This window comes from Cyrtonyx montezumae, unplaced genomic scaffold (assembly GCF_038088225.1).
Source record: "Cyrtonyx montezumae isolate F1298 unplaced genomic scaffold, pur_monq_1.0 scaffold_14, whole genome shotgun sequence".
Lineage (NCBI taxonomy): Eukaryota > Metazoa > Chordata > Aves > Galliformes > Odontophoridae > Cyrtonyx > Cyrtonyx montezumae.
This window is the reverse complement of record NW_027071870.1, coordinates 2,438,002-2,461,899: the sequence shown is the minus strand read 5'-3', so window position 1 is coordinate 2,461,899 and position 23,898 is coordinate 2,438,002. Positions and strand designations below refer to the sequence as shown.

Sequence of the window (23,898 nt, the reverse complement as noted above, 5' to 3'; positions counted from 1 at the left end):
TCTGATGGGACAAACTGATTGCCATAGAATCACAGAATCATAGAATCACTCAGGTCGGAAAAGACCTGAAAGGTCATTGAGTCCAACAACGACCTAACGATTTTAGAAAAATCCATTTTGTTAATCTGTATTTGTCTGCTGCACTTTCCATGCATTGCTTAATAAACTTGCCATCAGAATATTGCTTTGAGTTTTTTTGCAGTCAGATTTGCTACTATACAACTAGCTCTTATAACAGAGTCCATTTAAGTTGTAACTTAAAAAAAAATAATGTTGAGATGGCACTGTTTTTCATTTCAGCTATTTTGTCCTTACAAAACATTCCTTGATACAAATCAAATTTGGCAGCATGTTTCTGCTTATAATATCTTCTCAGACTGTACTCTTTGAAAGGTGACATTATTCCTTTGCAAATTAAGATAGTTCCGTATTATTCAACTTGACAAAAAAAGTCCTATTTTTTGTTTTACATTCTTCTTTCACCCACTATTTTTCTTTTTTGGGTTTCTGTTTTCTTTTGAGAAGTCAGTAAGTAAGTTGAAATATTATTATAGGGGTTCACTGTGTTTTACTCACCAAGAAGCACAAGTGCATGTAACACACATGTAGCAGGCATGAGAGTTGAAAATTTAGGACTGTCCTACACCCTCCCCATGTCTTGGTTTCAGCTGAGACAGTGGATGGCCTGGTTGTTGCTGTGAGATGGGTGAGCGCGCGGGGCTGCCATGAAGGCAGGGGACTGCTTGTGGCCCATGGGCTCAGGTATCAACCATCTCCTTTAGGGCTGGACCCCAGCATATATTATCAGGCTGCCTGAAGTGTGTAGCCAATGCTGAACTGTAGGGCCTGGTGTGCCTGGGGGTCAAGAGGTCTGGAGGAAGCCAGGCAACCAGTTGTGTTGTGAACAAATCTGCTGAACTCTTAGGCTAGAATTCATGTTATTCAATCAGAACTAGATGTCTTTCTCTACTTTTTCTGTGTACTGTCTGTTTTCCTAGGTCCTAAGTATTGTTATCTAACTTGAGTTTTCTGAGTAGGTCCTTCCTTTTCCTCCTCGTAACGAAGATGGAGAAAAAATAATCCAAGTATCTTTTTTTTTTTTTTTTCTCCTGTTGAACATTTTCTACATACTAGAAGACTTATTCTTATTGGTATCTTTTCCAACCAAGATGAAACAATTCTTAGCCTTCCCTGTCTGACCAAATTTTCTAAACCAAATACTTTAGAATCTCATTTATATTGTTTCTCAAAAGGTTACCTTGTTTGAGGTAATTCAGGCACACTTAAAAAGAATGACAAATAGAATCTAGTTTTCTAACTGTCCTGGCTTGATGTTTAGAATAGTGTCCTACAATAAGTGAATGTACTTGTAATGTTGGATATTTCTCTATAAGACGTGGATGGGACCAAGCATAACAACAGCTTTGTCCTTTGCCCTGGAATGCAGAGCATACCCTGGAAAGATGTATGTGTGTTATCTTTTTAGGTGGAGCACTATTTCCATCAACACTCTGGTGTTTGCATTGCATGTGTAACTTAACCCTGATGTAAACTTTGTCTTGAACGGGATCCTTAGATGTTTAATCTTTTGTTTGTCTTCCAGGCTCCTTCTCTATTGTTTATATACTACAGATTCTAATGAAGGAATAATTTTTTTCTTCTTCTTAATTATCTTATAAAAAGCACAATAAAATTCCTTGTTCCATCCCAAGGGTGCATCAGTTGATGTGATGATGTGATCCCCTTGTGTCAGTCTGCAAAGTGTTCAGAAACATTTGCTTCAGTTCTGTTCTCTCTAGGAAGACCCTTGCAGCCCACACGAAGGAAGGGAGGGAGGAGGGCTTCTACTCTGTAGATAGACTCCTTGTATACCCTTAAGAGACTTACTGAGAACAAGTTGTTGAAGAAACATTTCTGCATAGCCTGTCATGGACTTAAAATTTTCAGCCCAGAATGAAAATTGAAGCCTGCACTTTGATGGTTTTAATTGATGTATATGAACAGCATTCTGCTTTTTTTTTTTTTTTTTTCATTTTTAAATAGAAAATTAGATGACATTCAAATACAGTGGCAACGTAAAGAAAAAGTTTGGCTTGCTGCAAAAATATTCTTATCACAGCCATTTAGTTACCTAGGAAGTAGTTGACATAAGTTAGGAAAAACTTGTAGGAGGCAGAAGAGAAAAATGAAGGCCCAGTTACACATTGTATTACCTCAAATGCAGAAGTCACCTGGGACTTTCCATGTCTGCCAGAACAGAAGTCAGTGTTTACTAGTATGATCTACCTTCCCTTTCTCCTTGCTTTCTGTCCCAAGCAGCTTTCAAGATCCTCCTGCCATCTCCTGCGGGGAACCATTGCCATCTAGCTCCCAGAAAGCTGTATGATACAGATGTTTTTATACCAGTCTGGTGACAGATTTACAAAAGAATTATGCTGAAGAAAGGCCAGAGGAAAGATGATAGCCTTTCATTGCAGTAAGTCAAAAAAGAAGAAGGAAAAAGCTACTGAAAATTTTAAAAAGTGCCTTTTTTACCCATTATTACATGGCAATAGCCTCTTTCCTATTCAGGGTTCAGGTGATAATTACTAACTTTGCCTTGGTTAAAGAGTTGGAAGCACATACACAATACTGTGCTTATATTTTGTTGTATTAGCATAGCTGAACAAATGAGTCCTCTGTTTTTTTTTCAAGGGAGCAGTTAATGAAAATATGCAAATGAGTAGCATTAACATGAAGTTGTTTTGTTATAATTGCTAGTGTTGTTTTTGCTGAGGACTACCTCTGCTCCCCACCTTCTCCCTGCTCATGCTCACAGTCACAGCACGGAAGAGGCTGGAGGGCACCGCTGCTCAGAGCCTGTTAGAGACTGTGTCCAGTTGAGTTTCAAATATCTCCAAGGATGGAGAAGCATAGAAGGAATTTTAAACATCTCCATAGCCTCCCTGGGCAGCTGGTTTGTGTTTGGCCACCTTGTCCTGTCACTGGGCACCACTGATAAGGGCCTGGCTCTAATGTCTCTATGTGCTCCCATTGGATACTTAAAAACAATGATAACATCCCCTCTAGCTTTCTCCTGTTCAGGTTGAACAGTGCCAGCTCTCTGCTCATCAAATGCTTCTTCTTAATCTTTGTGGCCTTTTCTGAATTGGCTGCAGGATGTCCATGTTCAGCTTGTACTGGGGAGCCCAGGATTGAACTCAGTGCTCCAGGTGTGACTCAACAGTGCTGGATAGAAGGGAGATGTCATCTCCCTTGATCTGCTGGCAACACACTTCCTAAAGTGGCCCAGGATACCTTTAGCCTTCTAAATGGGTGTGGGGAATATTAATGCTTCAAAGCCAAAACAATGTGTCAGATCTGAGCATCCTTGTATTAGCAATTGTGAAAACCCAGAGTAACATTCTATTATGCTCTTACAAATGATCTTGAAGTTACATAATGCCTGAATAAGAAAAGATAAAGTGCTGCACACCATTTTGTGATTAGGTACAAAAGTCAAGAGCTGCTCTGGATACTGTTGCTGCTCCTGTACTCTCCTTTCAGTTATAACTCTTCCTCCCCTCTGAGCTCAAACCCATCACCCTACTTCTGCAAAGAAAGCCATTCTTCATTCTCATCAGTGGGCAAACAAAATGGCAAAACCCTCACAAAATGAATGAAGAAAAAAATAGAGATTTATAGGTTTTTTTCCACGTCATTCTCATAATCATAGAATCATAGAATCATAGAATCATAGAATCATAGAATCATAGAATCATAGAATCATAGAATCATAGGGGTTGGAAGGGATCTCAAGAGATCATTGAGTCCAACCCCCTGCCAAAGCAGTTCCCTACACCAGGTCACACAGGTAGGCGTCCAGGCGGGTCTTGAACATCTCCAGAGAAGGAGACTCCGCAACCCCCCTGTGCAGCTGTGCCAGTGCTCCGTCACCCTCACCGTAAAGAAGTTCTTGCGCACATTCATGCAGAACCTCCTGTGCTGCAGTTTCTGTCCGTTCCCCCTTGTCCTGCCTGCACACACTGCTGAAAAGAGTCTGGCCTCGCCACTTTGTCCCCCACACCTCAGATATTTATAAATCTGGATTTATACAGAAAAGAAGGTGAAAATCAGAGTTTGCACATGCTACAGATCTGCCCCAGATTGAAACATGCATATAAAGTCAGTTTTTAATGAATGATGGAGGAATTTGGAGGGTGGCCCACGGCTCCTTGATCCCTTGGGAACACTCTCGTACTACAAAGAGTTCTGCACAAATGCTTCTGCTTACAGCCATGCCAGACATCTTTGCGTCAGAGGGTTATTTCTGAAGGAGTGAATCCAGAAGCCATATTATCTGTGAGGTGACCTCAGTGCTTCCCTCAAACCTGACCAGTGCTGCCACCACCAGGGAGAGTGCAGTGCTCTCTTCCTCCACTGAAATCACAAGTTTATTTTATTTTCAGTGTTAAGAGATCAGTGTATTTACAGAAAACAGTGCTATTTTCCTTCTTCTTTGGAGAAGGAGACAGGAAGAACATACAGCAAACACAGATTAGGGAAGTGCTTATAAAAATGCAGACTATTTTCTAGAATGCTATATCATTTAGATAGCCCCTTACAGCTTCTCTTAAAGGGTGAACACACTGTATGCTTCTCATTACTCATCCTGGTGATTTGCCTCTGAATTAGCTGTTACTAAAGTACTTTCTTTTTTCTTCAGTTTTATGTGTGTAGACTATTTTAATTCACATCATAATTCAGCTTTTGCCCAGCTGAAGCTAACTAAAGCCTCCTAATAGCTGACCCTATGCAAATAATACAGAATTTTTCTGTAGGACTCAGACACCTGCTAAAAAGATGGCTGGGAGGAGGATTGGTGGACTTGGAAAGGGGCTTGTGGCACATTGTCTCTATAAACAGAGTAAGACGTATTTGTTTGCCACGGAGAACTATAATTATAATATATAAATAACCTATACATTCTGTAGCTTTCAGAAATTATCTGAATATTGCCTGTTCTTCTCGTCAATGAGAAACAGGCTCTTTGGCAGCAAACAGAGAACCACTCCAAATGCAAAGGAAATGCATTTTAATTGGAACACGTTATTTTGAATAATATACATATGTACATTTTTATACCATAACTAATTGCCTTACAGATCAGTTTCTAAGTTGTTACATTGAAAGCTACTGTTGCATTGAAAGAGTTAAAAGAATGAATTTATTTGAAACTTCAAATGTTTTCTGCGACCTGATATACTGTATCTATTACTTCTCATGAAGAACTTCTCTTGTGAAAATCCACCCCAATTAATAACTCCCACACACACATATATATATATATATTTTTGCATTAAAAAAAATAAAAAAAGTATGGGAGGTGTTGTGGGCTTGATTCCTCCATGTCCTTCCCTGTCACCGTTATAGTGAAATGCACAGGCTTGCATACTGCAATTTTTAAGCTGTATGTTCACTTTCTTGTATGCATGAAAAAAGGAAAAAAAAAAAAAGTAAAAATGAAAAAAAGGCATGTTCTTCAAGAAAATATCAATTGAACAGTACCCAAAGTCTGAAGATAAGCTGCTATTCCAAGAAAAGCTGGTGTAAGCCTTTGCCAGTTTTAGAGTTGTTGGCGTTTCCTTTCAATAATGAAAGTCAGTTTTATACCTTCAGATGCTTTGGTTTCCTGTTCCCATGCCTTCATGTACATCTAGGAAAGAACAGACATGATAATGGTTGTCCACAATGCCTCTTTATTTGTTTATTTTTATATAAAAAGACCACTGTTGCAAACATATACCCAAGCCAGCAGTTCTAAGCACAAAAGGATAACAGTTCTTCCACATGAATGATAGCTCTGAGGGCATATCTGTGACACACTGATATCTGGCTGAATTTGTACTGTGCATAAAATCTCCAGTTTTGAAAGGTAAGACCAGTGGCAAGGTATGCCTAAGCTGCAAATAAGCGATGCCATCAGTGCTAATACAGCACGCCACATTGCTGCTTTCTTGGTACAACTATTTCAAGTTGTTCCTATGTTTTCAGCAACAGTGTACTCAGCACTTGCTGAAGAGTCACAGCAATGCGAATACAGTCAGTGCTGACTTAGGAGAACTGGTTAAACTTGCTCGATAGCTTTAGCTGCCATTTTCTGAATTCTTTCATGGGTTGACAATATGTGGAATGTTTGTAGTTCAGTTTGTCACAGTATTTATATCTAGTTTAGAATATCTGCAAGGAGAGCATTTAATGCTATCACGGAATACACTGCTGCCACGGAACATCCTGTGACTGTCTCTCGGAGATAGAGCTCAGCAGTTTCCTCACAAACATATCTCATGTTTCCACTTTGATTCTTTGGAGAGGGGGGACAAATCTGCAAAATAATGTTTCACATAGCAACTAATATCACCATAAAACCTAAAAGTGCCAATCCAGCTATTGGCCCAGGTCTTTTTTTTTTTTTTTTTTTTTTAAATTGCAATTAGACATTGAATCTCTCAGTCCAAACCCAGGGGAGTTTAAATGTTCGACTACTTTCCAGCAATATTCTTATATTTTAAGACCTGAGGCACAACTGAACATCTTGCAGTTAATTAGTGCTTAGAGGCATATCTGCAAGTGTGTGTCAGGGTAAAAAGGATGACAAAAGCATAAGGGAAAGTGTTAGGAAAAAGTGATTTCCAGAGCACTCTGCATTGGCTGCTGTAAGAATTTGCCAGCACCACCACTGGGATTTCTATAGCAAGAGACAGTACATCACCTGGCACTGCAGACATTAGGATCATAGAGAGGATTTGAACTATTTTCAGGCTGAAAATCATGACATTAAATAATGAAACCGTATTTCTTACTTATTTTTCCATGAAATTATGAAATGACAGCACTCTCAGTCGGGACCACTGAAAACATGAGCAAAATCATCACGTTCCCAGGAAACCTGTTTGGCTGCCTTAACATCCATTATTCTGTTTTACACAAAGCGAAACTCCCATTGTAAGCAGAATGCAGGAAAATCCTGTATCACTCTCCATGAATGTAACTGGCTGCTGTACAGATGCCTGCATACCAAGTCCATGGAGCCCATCCATAGGCAATAGCTGCTTAGCACTACAGGAGTTTGGAATTCCTTCCCCAGCTCCATTCCCTGTTTTGTGATGTTTTACTTTTTCCTTATACTCAGTGCTCAAGCATCCTGATGCAAAAACAAGTATTGACTTTATTATCCTGATTTATTCACTAGTCAGAGCACTTCTTTGCTGCAGGTCAGGAATTGGAAAATTTACAGGAGCAGTTTTTCTAAGCTGAGTCATTTACCCTTTATCATGTTCAGCAGGACCCATCCTGGTTTTGTTAGTGAAAATTTTGCTCCCAATGCTTCTTTTTCAGTCTGGTTAAATGAAGAGAGTGAACCGTAGCTATGCAAACAAGTCCTTTACAACTACAGAATACTGAGTCAAAATCTAAACCATCACAAAGTTCAATTTACCTTCACTTTGAACCTGTTCATTTAGAAGAGTGATGTATCAGTGAAAAAAGTTGAGATGGGAGATGTAAGATGAAGAAGAAAATGTAATTTATGATTGCTATTTTTTCATCTGATTTAAAAAATCTGATCAATACAAAAATGTCATAATTAATTCATTATTAGCTTCTCACCAGTCAGCTTTGTTTTATAAATGTAGTTACAAATAAATATATAATTTAGATGCACAGTTGCAATTGTGACCTGCACATTTCTAGTAGTGTAAATACTGAATGCTAATGCTGTCACATACTAAGCAACTGATCAGTATATTTGCAAGAATATGAATTTTTCTTTTCGACCATTAAGAAACCATACAGATAGTAAGAACATGGAATATGTGATAAAATGGGGTCATAAACAAATAAAGTCTTGTGAGCTGTTGTTAATTTGCAAGGAGGACTGCCAATATTCAGAGCAGATTTACGGCAGCTATACAGCCATGACAAAAACTTTATAATGCATTCGCTATTCTTATGCCAAGAGGTACTACAAAGAAGGTGATTTGAACAAAAACAGGACTACAAGCCAGGGTACTGCAGAACATTACTTATTTTGCTCTGTATCATTAGTTAAGATCCAAATTAAGACATCAGCTTCTCAGATAACAAAGCATTGCCTGTTAGTATTTTTGATCATTGCAAACAATCTTTGGTCATCAGTCACCTGAGCAGTTTCAACACTGAAGACAACCCCCCGTTTTTTTTTTTTTTGGTTTTTTTTTTGGAACATGGCTGACAGGTCTTTGACTAAAGATTTAACCTGCTGACCGGGAATTGCTCAGATCTCAGTGCTATGAAACTGTAGCTACACTCCAAAATACTTGGGAATTGTCCCTTGAAATGGCATTTGAAGATCTTAACTCTTGCACTTCACACTTAGACAAAGGTGGCATGATGAAACGTCAGGCTGGAGTCATGAAGGTGGGGGCTTGTACACGAATCAGTGGAGGGGCTGATGTGGCTTGCATCTTTTTGCTGCTTCAACCCTCTCATTGGAATCAAACACCAGCCACTGACATGTGAATTGTTCAGGTTCAATCGCACACAGAAGTCCTTGCTTTTGAGCCATACATGCAGGCTGTAACTTACTGTTGATGGTCCTGCTGCTGCTGATTGGGAATATGCTGAATAACTTCATAAACTGTACTAAGCATGTCCTGGCCTGGGACACTGTCAGAGCCACGAACAGACGGATTCGAAACCTAAAAATAGTGAAGAATGTTTCTGCTATAAGTACAAACGGGTAAAAGTCAAACAGAAATGAAATTGATAATGCAATTTATCCTTTTTTTTTTTTTTTAACAACGGATCTGTTCTTCTCCATCAACACTTGGCATGGATGCAAAGGTTCATCCCTATTTGTTCACGTTTTGCTCTGTGCAATTTTTCATCACATTGTAGTAATGCAAGCAATACATTTAAAATCGATTTGAATCTAAGAAGATTTAGGATGTAGCTTTTGCATTTAATACAGCTTCTATTTCATATTATTGTACCACAAGTCATGGGAGGAACATTCAATAATTAAATAGAGAAGTTAATAATGATCAAAAAAGGAGAAAATATTCACAGAAAACTCCCACTGGAGTGAGAGAACTATGAGAAATTTCCATAAAAGTAGTAATAATGAAATTTTAAAATATATTCTGTATATGAATCAGTTCTTATGTCAGCAGAACATCTAGAGTCCCAATCCATCAGGACTTGCCACCGTTTTTCTGCCTATGCCCAAACTCCAGTTCCTCATCATCTCTACTTTCTTCTCCATTTTCTGTGAACTAAAATGAATGTAGAATCAAATGCGGACCCTATCTGGCATGCCACAGTTCTAAGCAGCTATTTCTTGAAATTGTGCTGGATCTAGAACGAATTTCATTGCACATCTGCTCTGTTCTGGTCACCCCTCCTTCTTTGACCAAGGCCATAATTCCACTGTATACCCAAGCAATGTGATATGGCCAGCCCTAGGGACAACAGGATGCTTATGACTGGGAAGACTTAGGGTCTGATCCTCTGTGGGCCAAATTCTTGTTTATCTTTATCATCTGACATCACATTATATAGCTGAGATTTATTTTTACAAACAGTACTTCAAATATCCCCTGTAGCTTAGCTGTCTTAACTGTCAAAGCTGTACTTTCAGCAGCAATACAGAAGAAAATGTCACAGCAATAATTAATTTGCTTGTAGGGCAGTTTGGTGTTGCCCATCTACTCAACACTACTCATATTCTTTTAATACAGGGTAACTGAATTGAAACTGTGCCCTTTAGAGTTTGATTAGTTCTCTACTGCACTGCACTGATACTGAGCTAGTAACACAGTAAAGAAAGAATAAATACTACACAAACAACGATGATGAATAGAGTGTGATGAAAACTTCTGTGAAAAGCAACAGGAAAAAATGGACTAAAGTACTAGAGTGCAGATATTTAGTTCTCCTTAAGAAGCTGAATGGAAACTATCATTATGATGTGAAATCACATACCCTTGAACTGCTGGCACGATCAGGAATAGCAACAAATTCATATATCCCAAAATCATCCAAAGCACTTTCATGTCCTAAAGTTAAAACAAAGATGAAAAACATATCAAGATGTAATGTGGAATTGAAGAAGTTTAAGTATGGATGGGAAAACGCATTGATCTAATTAAAAAAATAGATTTGAATATTGATTGTTTGATCTTCTTTATAGCACTGAGCTGGCCTAGAGTGAGGTAGGGCAGCTGCCTCTGGTGTGCTGGAATCCCACCGCCTGGGGATCTGCAGTGCCTGGAACCAAGTGCAGAGCTTCTGGTTAACCTCAGCAGCAGCTCTGCAAGCCATTGGGACTGCCTCTGCCTGGAAGTCTAAACAGACCCTTCTGTTTGCATTTCCCACAGACAAGAAGCCCAGGACAAACTAGGCACGTCTACACAGTAGTGTGAGACAAGTCCAACCGAACTTTGTATCATCTTGCTGAGATTTTAAAAAAAGGAAACACGATAAGGGAATGTGATTATCAAGCCAGTTAACAAGTTGTATGTGGGACTTCAGCTGCAATTTGTAGTTGTGAGGGTCGGTGTGCATTTACATGCCCTTGTCTAGCAGATCTGTGACTTTTCTTGTCGCTTGGGCCATCACTTGTAACACTCATTATTTCCTGGGGAGAAAAGTGGGAACGCACGCAGTTCTAACCTAGTTTAACAGCTTGAGCTCAAGACGGCAGGATACATAGTATAACATGAGCTCTGAACAGTAGCCAAACCCACACTGACTTGTCCTCCTTTTGGTGTTGTCTTAAGGAAAGATGGCATAGAAGTCTACAATTGGAATTAAACCCACATCTCCTATCCTTCTTTTCTTTGTATTTAGAGATGCTAATTTTTATAAGAATGAAACTTGACCAAATGAAACTTGAGCTTATGCTTACATTTCTTACATTAGAATTACCTGAAAATGTTTGTGCCTTTCTGTAATCAGCCTCTGGCCTAGAAAACATAAATATGTTTTTTAAATTTGGTGACAAAAGATAGGGGAAGATAGTTAATATGATAAAATTCAATTCTTAGTGGAAAGGACTTCAAAATGTAAGAATGATTATTTTTGTACCTTCTCTTCAGCTTCCGTTGTATCACTGAAAAGAACAAAAAAAGAAAAAAATCATTCTTTATCTTCTAATGTTCCAAAAGAATAGCCAGAGCATGCTCAACTTTTACATACCTTTAAGTGGCTGATATCTTTTCCATATGAATAGAATGCTCATAACTAGGATCAAGAATAATGAAATTCCAGTTATTACTGCAAGAGATGACAAAGATTTTCCTTTCTGGGCCAGTTTTTCCAGTCCTGTATCAAAAAAGACAAGTACTGTATTTGGACTCCTGCTCTGGATAAAGTGCTATTATGATACCAAAATATGCATTTTTATAAATTCATCTGAAGCAAACTCTTTAAAATTATTTCAAGTCAACAACTTAAACTAATAGTTTTATTGTCTAGATGGTAACCAGTAAATTAAATTAAGGATAAATAACTTCACTTGAATATTTATGGCCAGAGGTCAATTGACAATCATGGTTTCCCTGCTATTTCACTTATCGATGTGTTGTTGATGGAGGAACTACATTAACTGATTCTTGAAGCAAATATAATAAGTTCTGTTTAGAAACTGCTTTTTCTTCCCCATGGCACAAAATATTTCTCAAGAAGTTCTGAGCACATGAAGACTCATTGCCCAAAAAGGAAGATGTGCCCTTCTTGTTCCAGCCATTGGCACTGGGCCCACAGACACTCATGATCCCAATGTGGTCTTCAGTAGAGCTTTGCTCCTGCATACCATTGTGAGATGGCCCTGAGGCTGGTTGGCTCTTCAATTTCTTTCTCAACAGAAAGATTGGAAGTTCCCATGTTTGCAGCTTGAGGTTAGATGGGAAGGAGTTGCTGTGAAATAGTGACCTAGGAAAGCTCACGGTGCATTTGTTTTCAGCGTGGCTGTGAAGAGTTCACATACACACCATTATATGGCTCCTTGCTATGTTGTATGTTACTTCTTCATATAGTAGCCTGTAGTTAGCTAGACGGCATGGTGGATTCTCTCTTCTGGCATGGCAGCAGGCATAAGGCAACAAAGTTCCCTCATCTCCAAAGCTAAGGTTTCTCAGCACAGTTCCTGTTTATAACATACTGTCTACAGATACAATTCTTCTTCCACTCCCTACGGGTTGTTAGGCCTTCCCAAGTGGCTGGAGCCAGCCCTTTCTATCTAACTAGCAGTCCTTGTACTGTGTATATTTCCTACTCCATGCACGAAAGGGCAATTTGCTGGTCACCAGCACAACTGCTATTTGTCTCTTGGGTTGTGCCCTTACTTCAATAAATAAAATGAAATATCTCATGAAGTGCAAATATCATGAAGGTAGTGGTATACGGGCAAAAACATTGTGGAAACATCGTTGGACAGTCTCTTGTATTTTAACCATATACCCAAGCAACCACATACCCAAGCTTTTCAAGTGCTTTCTTTTTTTCCCTGAATTTGCTACTAAAGAATTATAATTACAGAGAGCACACAATTCCTAGAATGAAAATCATCACATGAAAGCACAGAAGACTTTTTTTGGGGAAAAAAAGACACAAGTGAAGGTTATGTATAGTTGAAATAGCCGAGAATCAATGCTTTGTGGCAAAACAGTTATCAAACTTTCCATCCCTGTTGATCAATGTACAATGGACATTGTCAGTGTTCTGAAAGGCATAAGTCAGGCTCTTTATCCAGGATTAGATTCAACCAGTGCTGCCTTGCAATGTGTTGGGGAAAGTTTTATTTAGGCAAAATATTTTTAATTAGGAAACTGTGTTTTTAAGTGCAAGTAAACAATAAGCTCTGGATTTTTTCCCTTTTTTTTTTGAACTTTGAAAGGAGAACTTGGCTGAATTTCTTAGTTCTTCTTGATGAATATAGACATCCATATTGTAGCTGACATGAACTTCCTGGAGAAATGTCTTATTTCTAATGACACATAGCTTTGTTCACATTTTCTTTCTCCGCTAACTGCAACCTTTAAAGTGCAGCATTATCATTGCAAAACTGTAACCTATCTTCCTTTCAGCATACTTAACTCCATGGATTTGTGATGATTATATATCAGCCAGAACAATGGACATCTGCCTCCCTTGTTTACCTTACTAGCAAATGTCTGAGTTCTTTGTTCTGCACAAGATAAGTTGCTTTGTTAAATTCTCTAACAGCAATTGATTGCAACTCTTTGAACATTAACTTTATACAGTCCTTATCTGAAAAAATGTATTGATCCTTATTAATAAGGGATATCAGAGTTCCTCAGTATCTTGTTCTTAGCTGTGTGCCTCTACACATTTCCTGGAACACTGCTTTATTGCTGTTTAATGCAATCTGATGCAGGAACAGAGGTTATGAAGTATAGGAATACAGGAGACATGTTTAGCAGAACCTAGCAGTTAATTTAGAGATTCTTAAATATGAAAGCAAAATAATTTTTAAAAGCAGATTGTAATAAAATTATTCATTCACCATCACAGCTTCTGTTATCATCATACAGTAAACTAGGGCTCTTATAATACCTAATGCCATAGGGAGAATGATCTCCATTGCTCTTAAGTCTGTGGCTGGTTATTGCAGTCAGTGCTACATGCTTGAAACTCTCCCATTCACTGATCCCCGTGGGGTCCCAGGGCTCTGAGCTCCTGGAAGGCAGAGAATGAGACAGTGAACCTTAAACAAATCTGCCCTGGTGAGAAAGGGCTTGTTCTGGCATCCAACAGGTTTCTACATCATTTTCTCATTCCATAAAGCCCCAAATGGCTGAATATACGTTATTGACAAACTTCTACAAAACATCAATATCTCAGTGGGTCTTGTTTAAAGCTGTGACACACTGCAAGTACTACCTGGATCCCTACAATGGCCAAAATCCCATTTACTACATTATCAGCAAGACTTCATAATTATGCTCTCTGTCTAAGAATAATTTCCTCTTCCTGGGGCTGACAATGAGCTCGGAAGCTATAGTTACAGGTAGGAATCAATGTTCTTACCTGCAGAGGTAATTATCACTGTGAAGTGAGTCTCATCTCGTCTTCCAGTCATATTGTTGAAAGCACGGCACACGTAATCTCTTGTCTTCTGAGCCACTGTATCAGAGACAACTTCCAGGTGGGGTCCGTATTGGATTACATGAGTGGTATTGTCAGCCCTTTGAATCCAGGAGTAAGTGTTTGGTGGGTTTGAATCTGCCGAGCAGTCAAACAGTATGGCTTCCCCTACACTGACAGTAAACACCGCCCCTACGCTCAGACCTTTATCTGATTTAACTCGAAGTCCATAAGGTCCATCTGCATTGAAAAATATAAAACCAAAACATAATGGAAAAATTAAAATCAGCATATATACTTAAATTTTAGGCAGAAGCACTTCGATTCTTGAAACTGGCCTAGCCTCTAAAGGCTGCCATTACATTCAATTATTTCAATGAAAAGTCTTTCAGTTCAGTGATTTGATCTTTGACCTCAGACTACACCTGCTTAATACTGATCTAATTGCTGATTAGGGAAACAGCACAGGTCTATGCACCATTCAGAACTGCAGAAACAACAGTCTGAACACACTTGGAAAAGTTGTGAAGTAAAGAAGTAGGTTTTCCAAGGCATATTTGACCTAAATGCCAAATGTATCGGTATAAGTCATTTACCTTCATATCTAGAAGTAAATAAATTAGCTCTGAAATACATAAACAGTCAATGTAGTACTTAGAAGTATGACAATAATTTGCACAATTATCCTAGAGGTAAACTTTAGAATACGATGTGTCTTAGATAATTTCAGAAAATATATTCACTAAATGATTGTTAAAGTAAACTTCAACCTTTCCCCGTTTTAGTACATTTCAACTTCTTCAACATTTAGTTTTGCTTCAAGAGGAAGACCTTGTGCCTTTCTCTAGGCAGCCAGGTTTCTGAATATAATTAGAAGGGAAATACATGTTCCAGTAGTTGTGTTCATTAATGAGAAAATTGAGCTGCAATTTTGTCATGGTTTTGTGGTTTTTGTTGTGTTGTTGATATTAGGGCAATCTTCATCAGAAAATGGGAAGGGAAATAATACATTTAAACATGATAAGAGTATTTCCTATGTTATTTTTAGTATCATAGGTAGGTCATTTAGTATCCTTTTTTTTTCTTCCCATCTTTCCACATAAAAATCTATTTTTACAAGGATCTGACTGTAAAAAAAAAAAAGTAAAAAATAAAATAATGAAAATATGCCTTATTGATTTTTTTTCCATTCTAAAGAAGACATTATTTCGATGTTGATAATTCCCTAGGGGATTACATGCACAGTCAAAAATGTACAGATCTATTACTGACAGATGCTGAAAAAAACCAAAAGAAACTATGCAGGATGAACAGGTGATTTCTCTTTGGTGAGATCCCTGAAGCTCAGTAAAGCTGCTGTCAAGTGACTCCAAAATGGCATCACAAGAAGACAGACAAGCCAATATTATGCCAATTTTAATGTGATCAAGTAATATTTCCATTTTCCTATGGTTGTCTCATAAGCATTAAAACCATGCAGCTGGTTCTGAATGTGTTATTTGTTGCTATGTGAAGAGGAACACTGGCTTGTTTCTGACTCTGTTTCTTATCGGGACATTCAAGCTGACATTAGATCTACTTGTAATATGTATTCTTCTATTGATTGTCCACCTTGTTTTATGAGGCTTCAAGAACTCACAACCAAGCTGCGTGCAGGCTGTTTCCTGTGTGCTTCAGTGGTTTTATTTATTTACGATGGTTTAGGTAAGAAAATGGAGTCTGCCACACCTCAGTGGAGTCCATTTTTAGCCAAATGTGCATACTGCACAACTTACAGTTGTCATGCTTTTTATTTTCTATGCTTTTGTTTCAGTGATAAACATTTTACAGTCTCATTTTAAGACTCAGCATCATGACTAACATTTAGCTGGGCAATGTTGATTCATGTCACAGGTGCCATGGGGAAGAACCATGATGTTTCTAAAAATCTGCCATCTTAGATGCAGAGCTCCTTGCTCATGGTCTCCATAACATCTGAGTCATAAATACGATAAATGCTTCTGGAAACTGCAAAGCTGTCACCACTGCATCAGCTTAACTGCCTGCACCCCACATGAAGAATTCTGTACATGCAGAGCCCATACAATACCAGGTGCTTTGAAAAGCAGTTCCTATTACCCAGCTCTTCTTTCTGCTATTAGCTTTTATTTTCACTGATAATATAACCTTTAGCAGATGTAAACAGATATTAATGCTAAGACCAGCTGACAGGTTTCTCTGCTTCCTCACTGGAACAGGAGATTTGCCAAAAAAGAACCAGAATTAAGTTCTGTTTTTGAATCAGTGCCATAACAGAGCAGTGTGCATAGCCAGCATTAATGATGTGACTGCACTTCAGTATGAAAGCGACAAATAGAAAGAAAAAGTGATAAAACTGCCATACACTGGCTGCTGGAAAATATAAATAAAAAATAATAATTAAAAAACACACAAAACAAAGAAAGGTTTTCTTATAAAATAGCCAAATCTTGGCTATGTTTGAAAAGCAGCATTCCTTGGTGAAGTCCATCCCGGATGAAGGTACCATCAGATAATCCTTCTGCAGGGTCTGGCTCAGCCTGCTGCCTCCCCTGGACTGTGCATACATCATTGTGATCCCTACACACCACGCAGTAAAGGAGTGCCCACACCTTCAAGTGTGATTCTGAAAAGCAGATAATCAGCAGTTTCCTCTCTGAGATTAAATATTTTCTGGCTTCTGAAAATCTGAAGGAAGGAAATCCCACTTAATCTATTACATTCAACTCCAACACCACAGTGCAGCAGTTTCTGTTGCAACCTCCATGACAGCAGCTTCTCCCACTCCTGAAATTATATATTTCTGCTTTTCACTTCTCCAATCGCAATGTTCCATTGTGCACTGTCATCACAACTAATGGAGAAGTGGGACAATACTAATGAGAAATGATGAAGAACAAAAAGCACTTTTGATTCTCAGTAGAAAAAAGTGGAGCGCCTGCTATCATGGATCACCCAGTTCTACTCCCTTCCCATATCATTCTCAACAGTAATAAGCCTCTTGTCCCAGTGAGGCCAGTTAACTAAATGACTTGTAAAATAATAAATCACCTGTTCTCGGTAACAATTTACAGCTCTGTGGGAATATGTCCAATGCTCCTATCTCTACGAGACTGCTGCAGTTTCTAAGCAGATGGCAGGTATTTACTGTGAGTGACCTTTTTTTTATCACTTACAGGAGCTCCCCCGCAGCAATGACATATGGCAGATGAGGATCCTGGAGCCAGTGGTATTGACAACTGCTCGTTGGAGGACCCAACAGCTCAGTAAGCAAGGGCTGAGTTATGGTATTGGTATAGCACAGGAGTGAAGGACGCCAACTCCCATCCCATTTCTGATGAAATAAAAAGTCAATTCTAAACTACTTATAACAGTGTGTCCATGTGTGAATTAAAACTGAATCAGAGGTATTTTAATGTATCAAAAACATAAGCCAATGAAAGGCTTCTGAAATGTGGAGACTGAAGTAAATGAAGTTTTCAAGTTATGCTAAGCAGTGGGTTGAAAATAAGTTTTCATTCTGGAGCTTGGAAAGATTGTTAAAATTTATGGAAAAATACATCTGGTTGAGTGAGAGAGAAGGAAGGAAACAGTACAAGAACTAAGGCTAAGAGGAACACATCCTGTCAGTGCAAGTGTTCCCAGCACCCATCAGTGCAGTAAATGCTCTGGAGCCATTTTTGCATGCAACAAGTCAGAAAACCCAATGCCAAACATAGCAATCAGAGTGGTAACAACAAGAAAAGGTACTTTTCTAGCCTGGTTTGTTCTTATTACATTGTAAGAGAGCTGTCAGGTTCTGCTAGCTACAGATTACCCATGTTTTATGTGGGTATCTTTTGTAGAGAAATGTGTGTAAGGTGCACTCCTTGCTCGTGAAAGTGAGAAAAGCAGACATTAAAGTGGATATTAAAAAATGTGCTACCTTGAGAGAAGAATGAGACAATTATAATTATAATGATGATGATAATAAAACTCCTTCAGTGGTGGTTATTTCTTTGTAAAACATTTTATCATTAATTCTCAGTCCACAGTGGGTGGAAACCCATCACAGCACAGAATCCCATTCATACAGTTGTCAACCCTTGGCAATAGTAACGTGGACAGCTCTTGCAGATCCTCATTACTCCAACAGCTGGAAAACATCTCATTTCCAGTCAATATATATGGTTGTCTTACGGTTTATTCTTCACTCAACATAAATCTTTATATAAATCTTGCTCCCACTTTGTTGTTTCCCACTTTATGCAAAAAATGAACACTCCTTTCAGAGTTCATTTTCTGCAACCAAACTAAGTTCTCCTGGCCTTTTCTCATGAACAGGAACCCCATTTCATTTTGTTTTGTTTCTGCACAGATCAAGATCATTGCTCTAGGTTGCGTTGGTACTGTATATAGTATTCTACTTGTGGTCTTCTCTTTTTTATGCCTGAATGACACTGTGTGTTAGATGTCTTGTGATCAACTTAATCAGGCAGCTACACTGCCTCAATTATTTCCATACAAATCTCCATCAGCAGAAGTTAATGATTTTTATTCTCCAAGTGAATGCCCTTTTAGTTTTTACCAACAGATTTCATACCAATTCTATTACTCTCATTCAGTCCTTCCAGTTTATTGCTACAGGTAAACTGTTGACATATTCCCAGTCTTCACATTGATATCAGTAGTGAAAGTATTAAATAGTATTGAACTCAAAATGATATTGAGGAATACCACGAGTAACAACCGTTCAGCCTCAGGCTTCCTGAACTTGGCTTCTCTATACCTTTTTCTGTCTCCATTTTAATCAACATTTTTCTGTGTATAATTCTGATTGCTTTCCTCTGAGTCACATCTCCAGATTTGAAGATGCCCACTCTGTGGAACACCTGAAGTTCATAGGTGGATTCTGCAGTTCAGATTGATCTTCACAACTACTTAACACTGAGTGACTTTTTATAACACTATTGTTAAGTTGTAGCTGCTACAAACTTATTTTGAATGCAAGCTCATATATAACTCAACTGTTTTCTGTCCCTTTTCCATAGTCAGGGGCACTGTTTCCAGACAGATCATTTACACAAAAGTAATTATGAATATTTCATATACTCACAGTATATCGTTGGTGCAATCCTCTCACTTTCCATCATGCTGACAGGGTTGGATACTAAACAGCTGTAGTTCCCAATGTCTTCTTTTACAACAGGAACAATTAGAAGTGTAGCATTGTTTGATGAAAATGTATAATTAGGGCCAGTGTGGAGAACCTTCCCATTTTTCATCCACTGGTAAACTACCCTTGTGCCTTTTCCCACGGTACATTTTAATGTAATATTCCCCACGTACTCCACTACCCCTGAAGATGGCTCAGTGTACACAATTGGCTGTGAGACAGGAACTATAAAAAAAAAGAGATACGAAGAGTTATAAAAATGACTACCAGTACATTACAATCTTTATTGCCAAAATGATTCAAATAGCAGCCATCGTCCTCTCTGGAAAGTATTCATATTTCAAAGTGTGCTTGTTAAATACGGTTAAAGGATAAAAAATAAAAGAAGGCCATGTTATCATCTGGTAGGAATTGTCACAGAACTAACATAAAACTACATTGTTTATGTTGCTGATTATATGACACAGGCTGAAGTTGAGTATACCATCACTTCCAACTTTGGTTTCATGAGCAAACCCCTGCAGTCTCAGTAAGGAAGAGTGGAAAGGATGACGTTGCCACTGTGAGGGACTTCCCCAGCAGTGCTGCATGGCTGACACTGAGTTTGACTAAAACTCACTGCTGGACAAGTCACGGGGTGGCTGCTGCCTGGCATGGGCATGGGAGTGTGGAAGTGAAATGGCAGCCACAACTGTATTAAGTTAATGTTTCATTCATTTAATTAATTTAGTCTAACCAGGGACAGGGCTCCCTCCATATAGTCCATAAATTGCAGTTCACTGAAAACTGATACATCCTCACAGTTGATAGCATATTAGAGCCTTATGAAACATTATTTCCTATATTTCTCATACTAATTAATGGTTTTGAGACTCCTTAAGTGTTTTCCTTAAGATCAAGAATACTAGTTAGCAACTTAAATTTGTTTAAAGATGACATACTGTAGCATTCCCTCCAGAAGTAGAAAATAACATAACTAAAATAACATTGGCACTTATAACATAACATAAATAACATAACATAACATAAATAACATAGTTATTATATAACATAACATAACATAAATATAACATAACATATAAATATAACATAACATAAATAACATTGGCACTTATTCATGCACGGTTGGATTAAATTGTGCATTGTTGTAATTGGATTTCAAGAACCATTACTTCAGAGCTATGGAAATTTTATTTTCAAACAGAAGATGCTACATTTTACTAACTTACCATCAACAGCTACGTGAATTTTTTCACTGGCAGCTATTGTCCCATTCCCACGGACATTGACTTTTACAATATAATTGCCCTCATCACTGATACGTAACGGATTGATCATTAAAGATGCATTAGGTGGTATGAGGGTAAACTTGTGCTGATACTCCAAGTCCGGTACTACTGTCTGGTTTACAGAGCCAAGCAGGTATTTTGGATTACTCCCAGGCTTCTCAAACAGCCAAATTATCTGGATTTCACAAGCAGTAGTGTTGAAATTGTAGTCAACAGTGAGCTGGAGTGGTTGCCCCTCAATACCATGGATAGTATGAGATGGTACTGTCAGCTTCAAGGCAGAACAAATACCTGTATAAAAATGAAAGAACAAACAAATACACCCAAAACACAAATGGGAACACTGGAAAACTCAAATGAGGAACTGTCACAGAGAAAAAACTCTCAGAGTTAAAGCTTAAACTTTTTTATGATTATGTTTCAGATTTCAAATAAGAAATGGGGAAATGCTCATTGACTTCATTGGAGCAGGATTTAGCAATAGATTCCCAGCTTTGAAGTACAGGAAAAGCCAAAGCTGAAAGGATATTTCTAGTTATAAAAACTTGTTGAAAGTTTGACAAAAAATGAGGATGAGTGAATTTACCTTAATGTTTAAAATATTTTCCTTTTAAAAGGAACTCTCAGTTTGCAGAGCTTGTATTGTCTATATAGTCTTGAACTACAAGCTCAAATTGAGAATTTTTTTCCTGTGCTTATCCAGAGAGAAATTTCTCAATGTTGCTTTGACAGTTATAGTGAGAAACCACCTGAAAAATCTAACAAGGCTCACTTTCATGAATTTGTCCATTTAAAATGATACATAGCTATTATTACCTGCACCTTATGCTTCAGAAAAAAATCAAGAAACATAACTAATCTTATGAAAGTTATGCATTCCAATTGAAGGAAAAAGAACTAAGATTTTTTCTGTTGATATGTACAAAATCACTATCTCCAGTTCTATGATGAATCCTGTCCTCCAGGAATTTCACACAACTTTGGGGTGCAAAATGGCCCACTTCAGCTATTCTGACTTTCCTATCCTTTAGAATTGTTTCTCTTTCTGTCATCTTTAGGCAGATTTATAGAAAATTAAATGAGTTTGCTACAGAATCTCTGGTCATATTCTGTTCATGCAGCAACTAGTGAGGTTTAGTGCCAATGAAAATGCCAAACACCACAAAAATAAGTAATTTTGCCTCACTCTTCATACAGCTGAACAATGGTAGTCAACTAGGATGGCTCGCAGCATTGCCAAGGGTGAGGAAGCAAAGGGGAGCAGCTTGGTGCAGTTACATGGCAGAATGCCATAGGGGCAATGTGTGCAAAGACGTTTAATCTCCTGACAGAAGCACACAACTTTTGGGGGGCTGAAGAAGAAACAGAGAAAGGACTACAGGTTGCATGGACACTGGTGTGGGAAGAACAGCAGAGAGTTAGCTGAGATGGGAGAAGAATGGGACAAAAATGAAGGAAAAGGGTAGAAAAGATACGGAGATATTATCTGGAGGATTCAGAGCAGCACGGTAAGCACATGCTTAACTTTTTCCAGATAAAATACCTGAAGCAATTGAAGCACATCAAACTGAAACCTCCTGCTCCTCTACTTTTTAAAGTATTTGTGATCTGTTGTTCTTGTGCTGTTTTTTTAATGCTGTTTGACTTCTAGGGATGAGCTGACTTTTGTTAATGGGAGACGAGTTCTGTTGGTTGTTGTAATATTTAACAGAGGAGAGTTCCCTCCCTGTAAACCTTACAGTGCAATTCAAAATTAAAATGCTACTTTCCACTTGAGAGAATAATTCCTCAGTAATGCCCTTCATGAAATATTTAATGGTAAAAGTAAATTTCAAATAAGCCACCCAACATATTTCAATGTTTAAATCTCCTTGAATGAAGTAAAATAAATGTCTACAAACACTGGGAAATCGGTAAATGATCAATTAAAAGGTCTGGCATATCTTTCCTCATTCCTTACACATGACAATGCTCAATTTTGGGGTTTATCTAGCTGTCAGTAAGTGATCGTGTTGTGGGGCAAGAAGCCAGTAACAGCTGCAGTGGTAATCACAACTGAAATTTCTCCAGGATCTGTTTGTGCAGAAAAGAAGCAAAATCCAAGCAGGCCTAGTGAGCAGTAGGGTAACAGTGACTATCAGAACAAATGCTGTCACCATCACAGAAGAATAAAAAGAAACTGGTGGCTGAATAACTTAATTTCTTCCTAGTTGAAAAAAAAAAGGCGGGGGAAATAGAAACTGTAAATAAACTTCAAACCGATTCCACTTAATTTGTAGGAAGAAGTGGCTCCATTTGGCAGCATGGAAAGACATCGGGAGCTCAGTTAGGAACTTCTTTCAACAAAGATGAGGGAAAGTGAAGGAAGAAGCCCCATTTCTATCCCCAGCCAGAGGACTGATGTCCACTGGGGAGCAGCTCTTGGAGTCGGCAGCTGTGCTGTCCCCTGAGGTGGCTTCACAGAGAACCACTGAGGCTCCGAGCAGTCACTAGACAGAGGCACTCTGACAAAGGGCTTACGGCAGCAATGCTGGGTGACTGCTGCTTTATCAGAGATCAAATCTTCCATGGTCTGGAATATCAGACTTATTTTATCAGTCAATCTGACAAAATTCACCTCTTTCCAATGAGACACAACTCAGTTATCCCTATAGCTTCCTAAACAGAATAATGAATATTTTTCAAAGAAAACAGAATTACAAAAACTATTTTTATACACTGCCCACAAACCAAGGAGTTTCAAAGAAATGACCTCCATTTGGAGCTCAGTGATCTGTGTTTTCTTCCATCTCATTTTGCTGCCACCAGTATTAGCAAGCACAACAGGATCATTGTTGACATAAAACAAGGACTGCAGCTTTAGTTTAAATAAAAACTATGACATAACTTTTGAGTTTACTGCGTAAACTGAAACCTGCTTACCAAGGTTTTATCATTCTCTGAATTTAACATGCACATCTCCTTGTCAAAGTGAAATCAGACCTTCACCTAGGTTTTACCTCAGTGCTCATTTAGCTCTTTAGCACTCCAAAACCTCTGAACTTGTGTATGATGTCTTGGCTCATGGCAATAGTTTTAAAATTTTTTGCAAATATGTCAATTTGCCAAAATAAAATAAAATAAGACAAAATGGACTAAGGAATCTGCTATTCCTCTATCACCACGTGCAGCAGGAGGGATTCAGGCACGCAGGCATGTTCTTCCCGAGTTTGGAATTTTTATCCAAGAACAAGTTCTACCAAGCTTCATTATTTAACTCTGCCCTCTAAGGTCAATTCCTCTGGTGGTCTTTGCGTCATGCTCCAAGCT

At 38.3% G+C, this 23,898-nt stretch overlaps 1 protein-coding gene across 1 annotated transcript; it reads right to left on the bottom strand.

Moving 5' to 3' along the window:
• Nucleotides 1-8,529: 8,529 nt before the first annotated feature.
• Nucleotides 8,530-23,158, bottom strand: HEPACAM2 (HEPACAM family member 2). The gene is made up of 9 exons (XM_065731209.1): nt 23,110-23,158; nt 20,530-20,880; nt 19,241-19,525; nt 14,071-14,367; nt 11,218-11,343; nt 11,107-11,131; nt 10,948-10,985; nt 10,003-10,076; nt 8,530-8,717 (listed from the first exon to the last, which is right to left on the bottom strand). The coding sequence occupies exons 1-9, from the start codon at nt 23,156-23,158 to the stop codon at nt 8,601-8,603; spliced, it is 1,362 nt and encodes a 453-aa protein (XP_065587281.1). The 3' UTR covers nt 8,530-8,600.
• Nucleotides 23,159-23,898: the final 740 nt, after the last annotated feature.

What these genes read in the sequence shown, in the direction of transcription:
- HEPACAM2 (XM_065731209.1), bottom strand. Translation starts at nt 23,158, where the DNA reads ATGGAAGATTTGATCTCTGATAAAGCAGCAGTCACCCAGCATTGCTGC. An exon ending in CAACGGAAGCTGAAGAGAAG is followed by an intron (nt 10,986 to 11,106) that starts GTACAAAAATAA and finishes TATGTTTTCTAG; the next exon opens with GCCAGAGGCTGATTACAGAA. An exon ending in AAAGGCACAAACATTTTCAG is followed by an intron (nt 10,077 to 10,947) that starts GTAATTCTAATG and finishes TTTTAACTTTAG; the next exon opens with GACATGAAAGTGCTTTGGAT.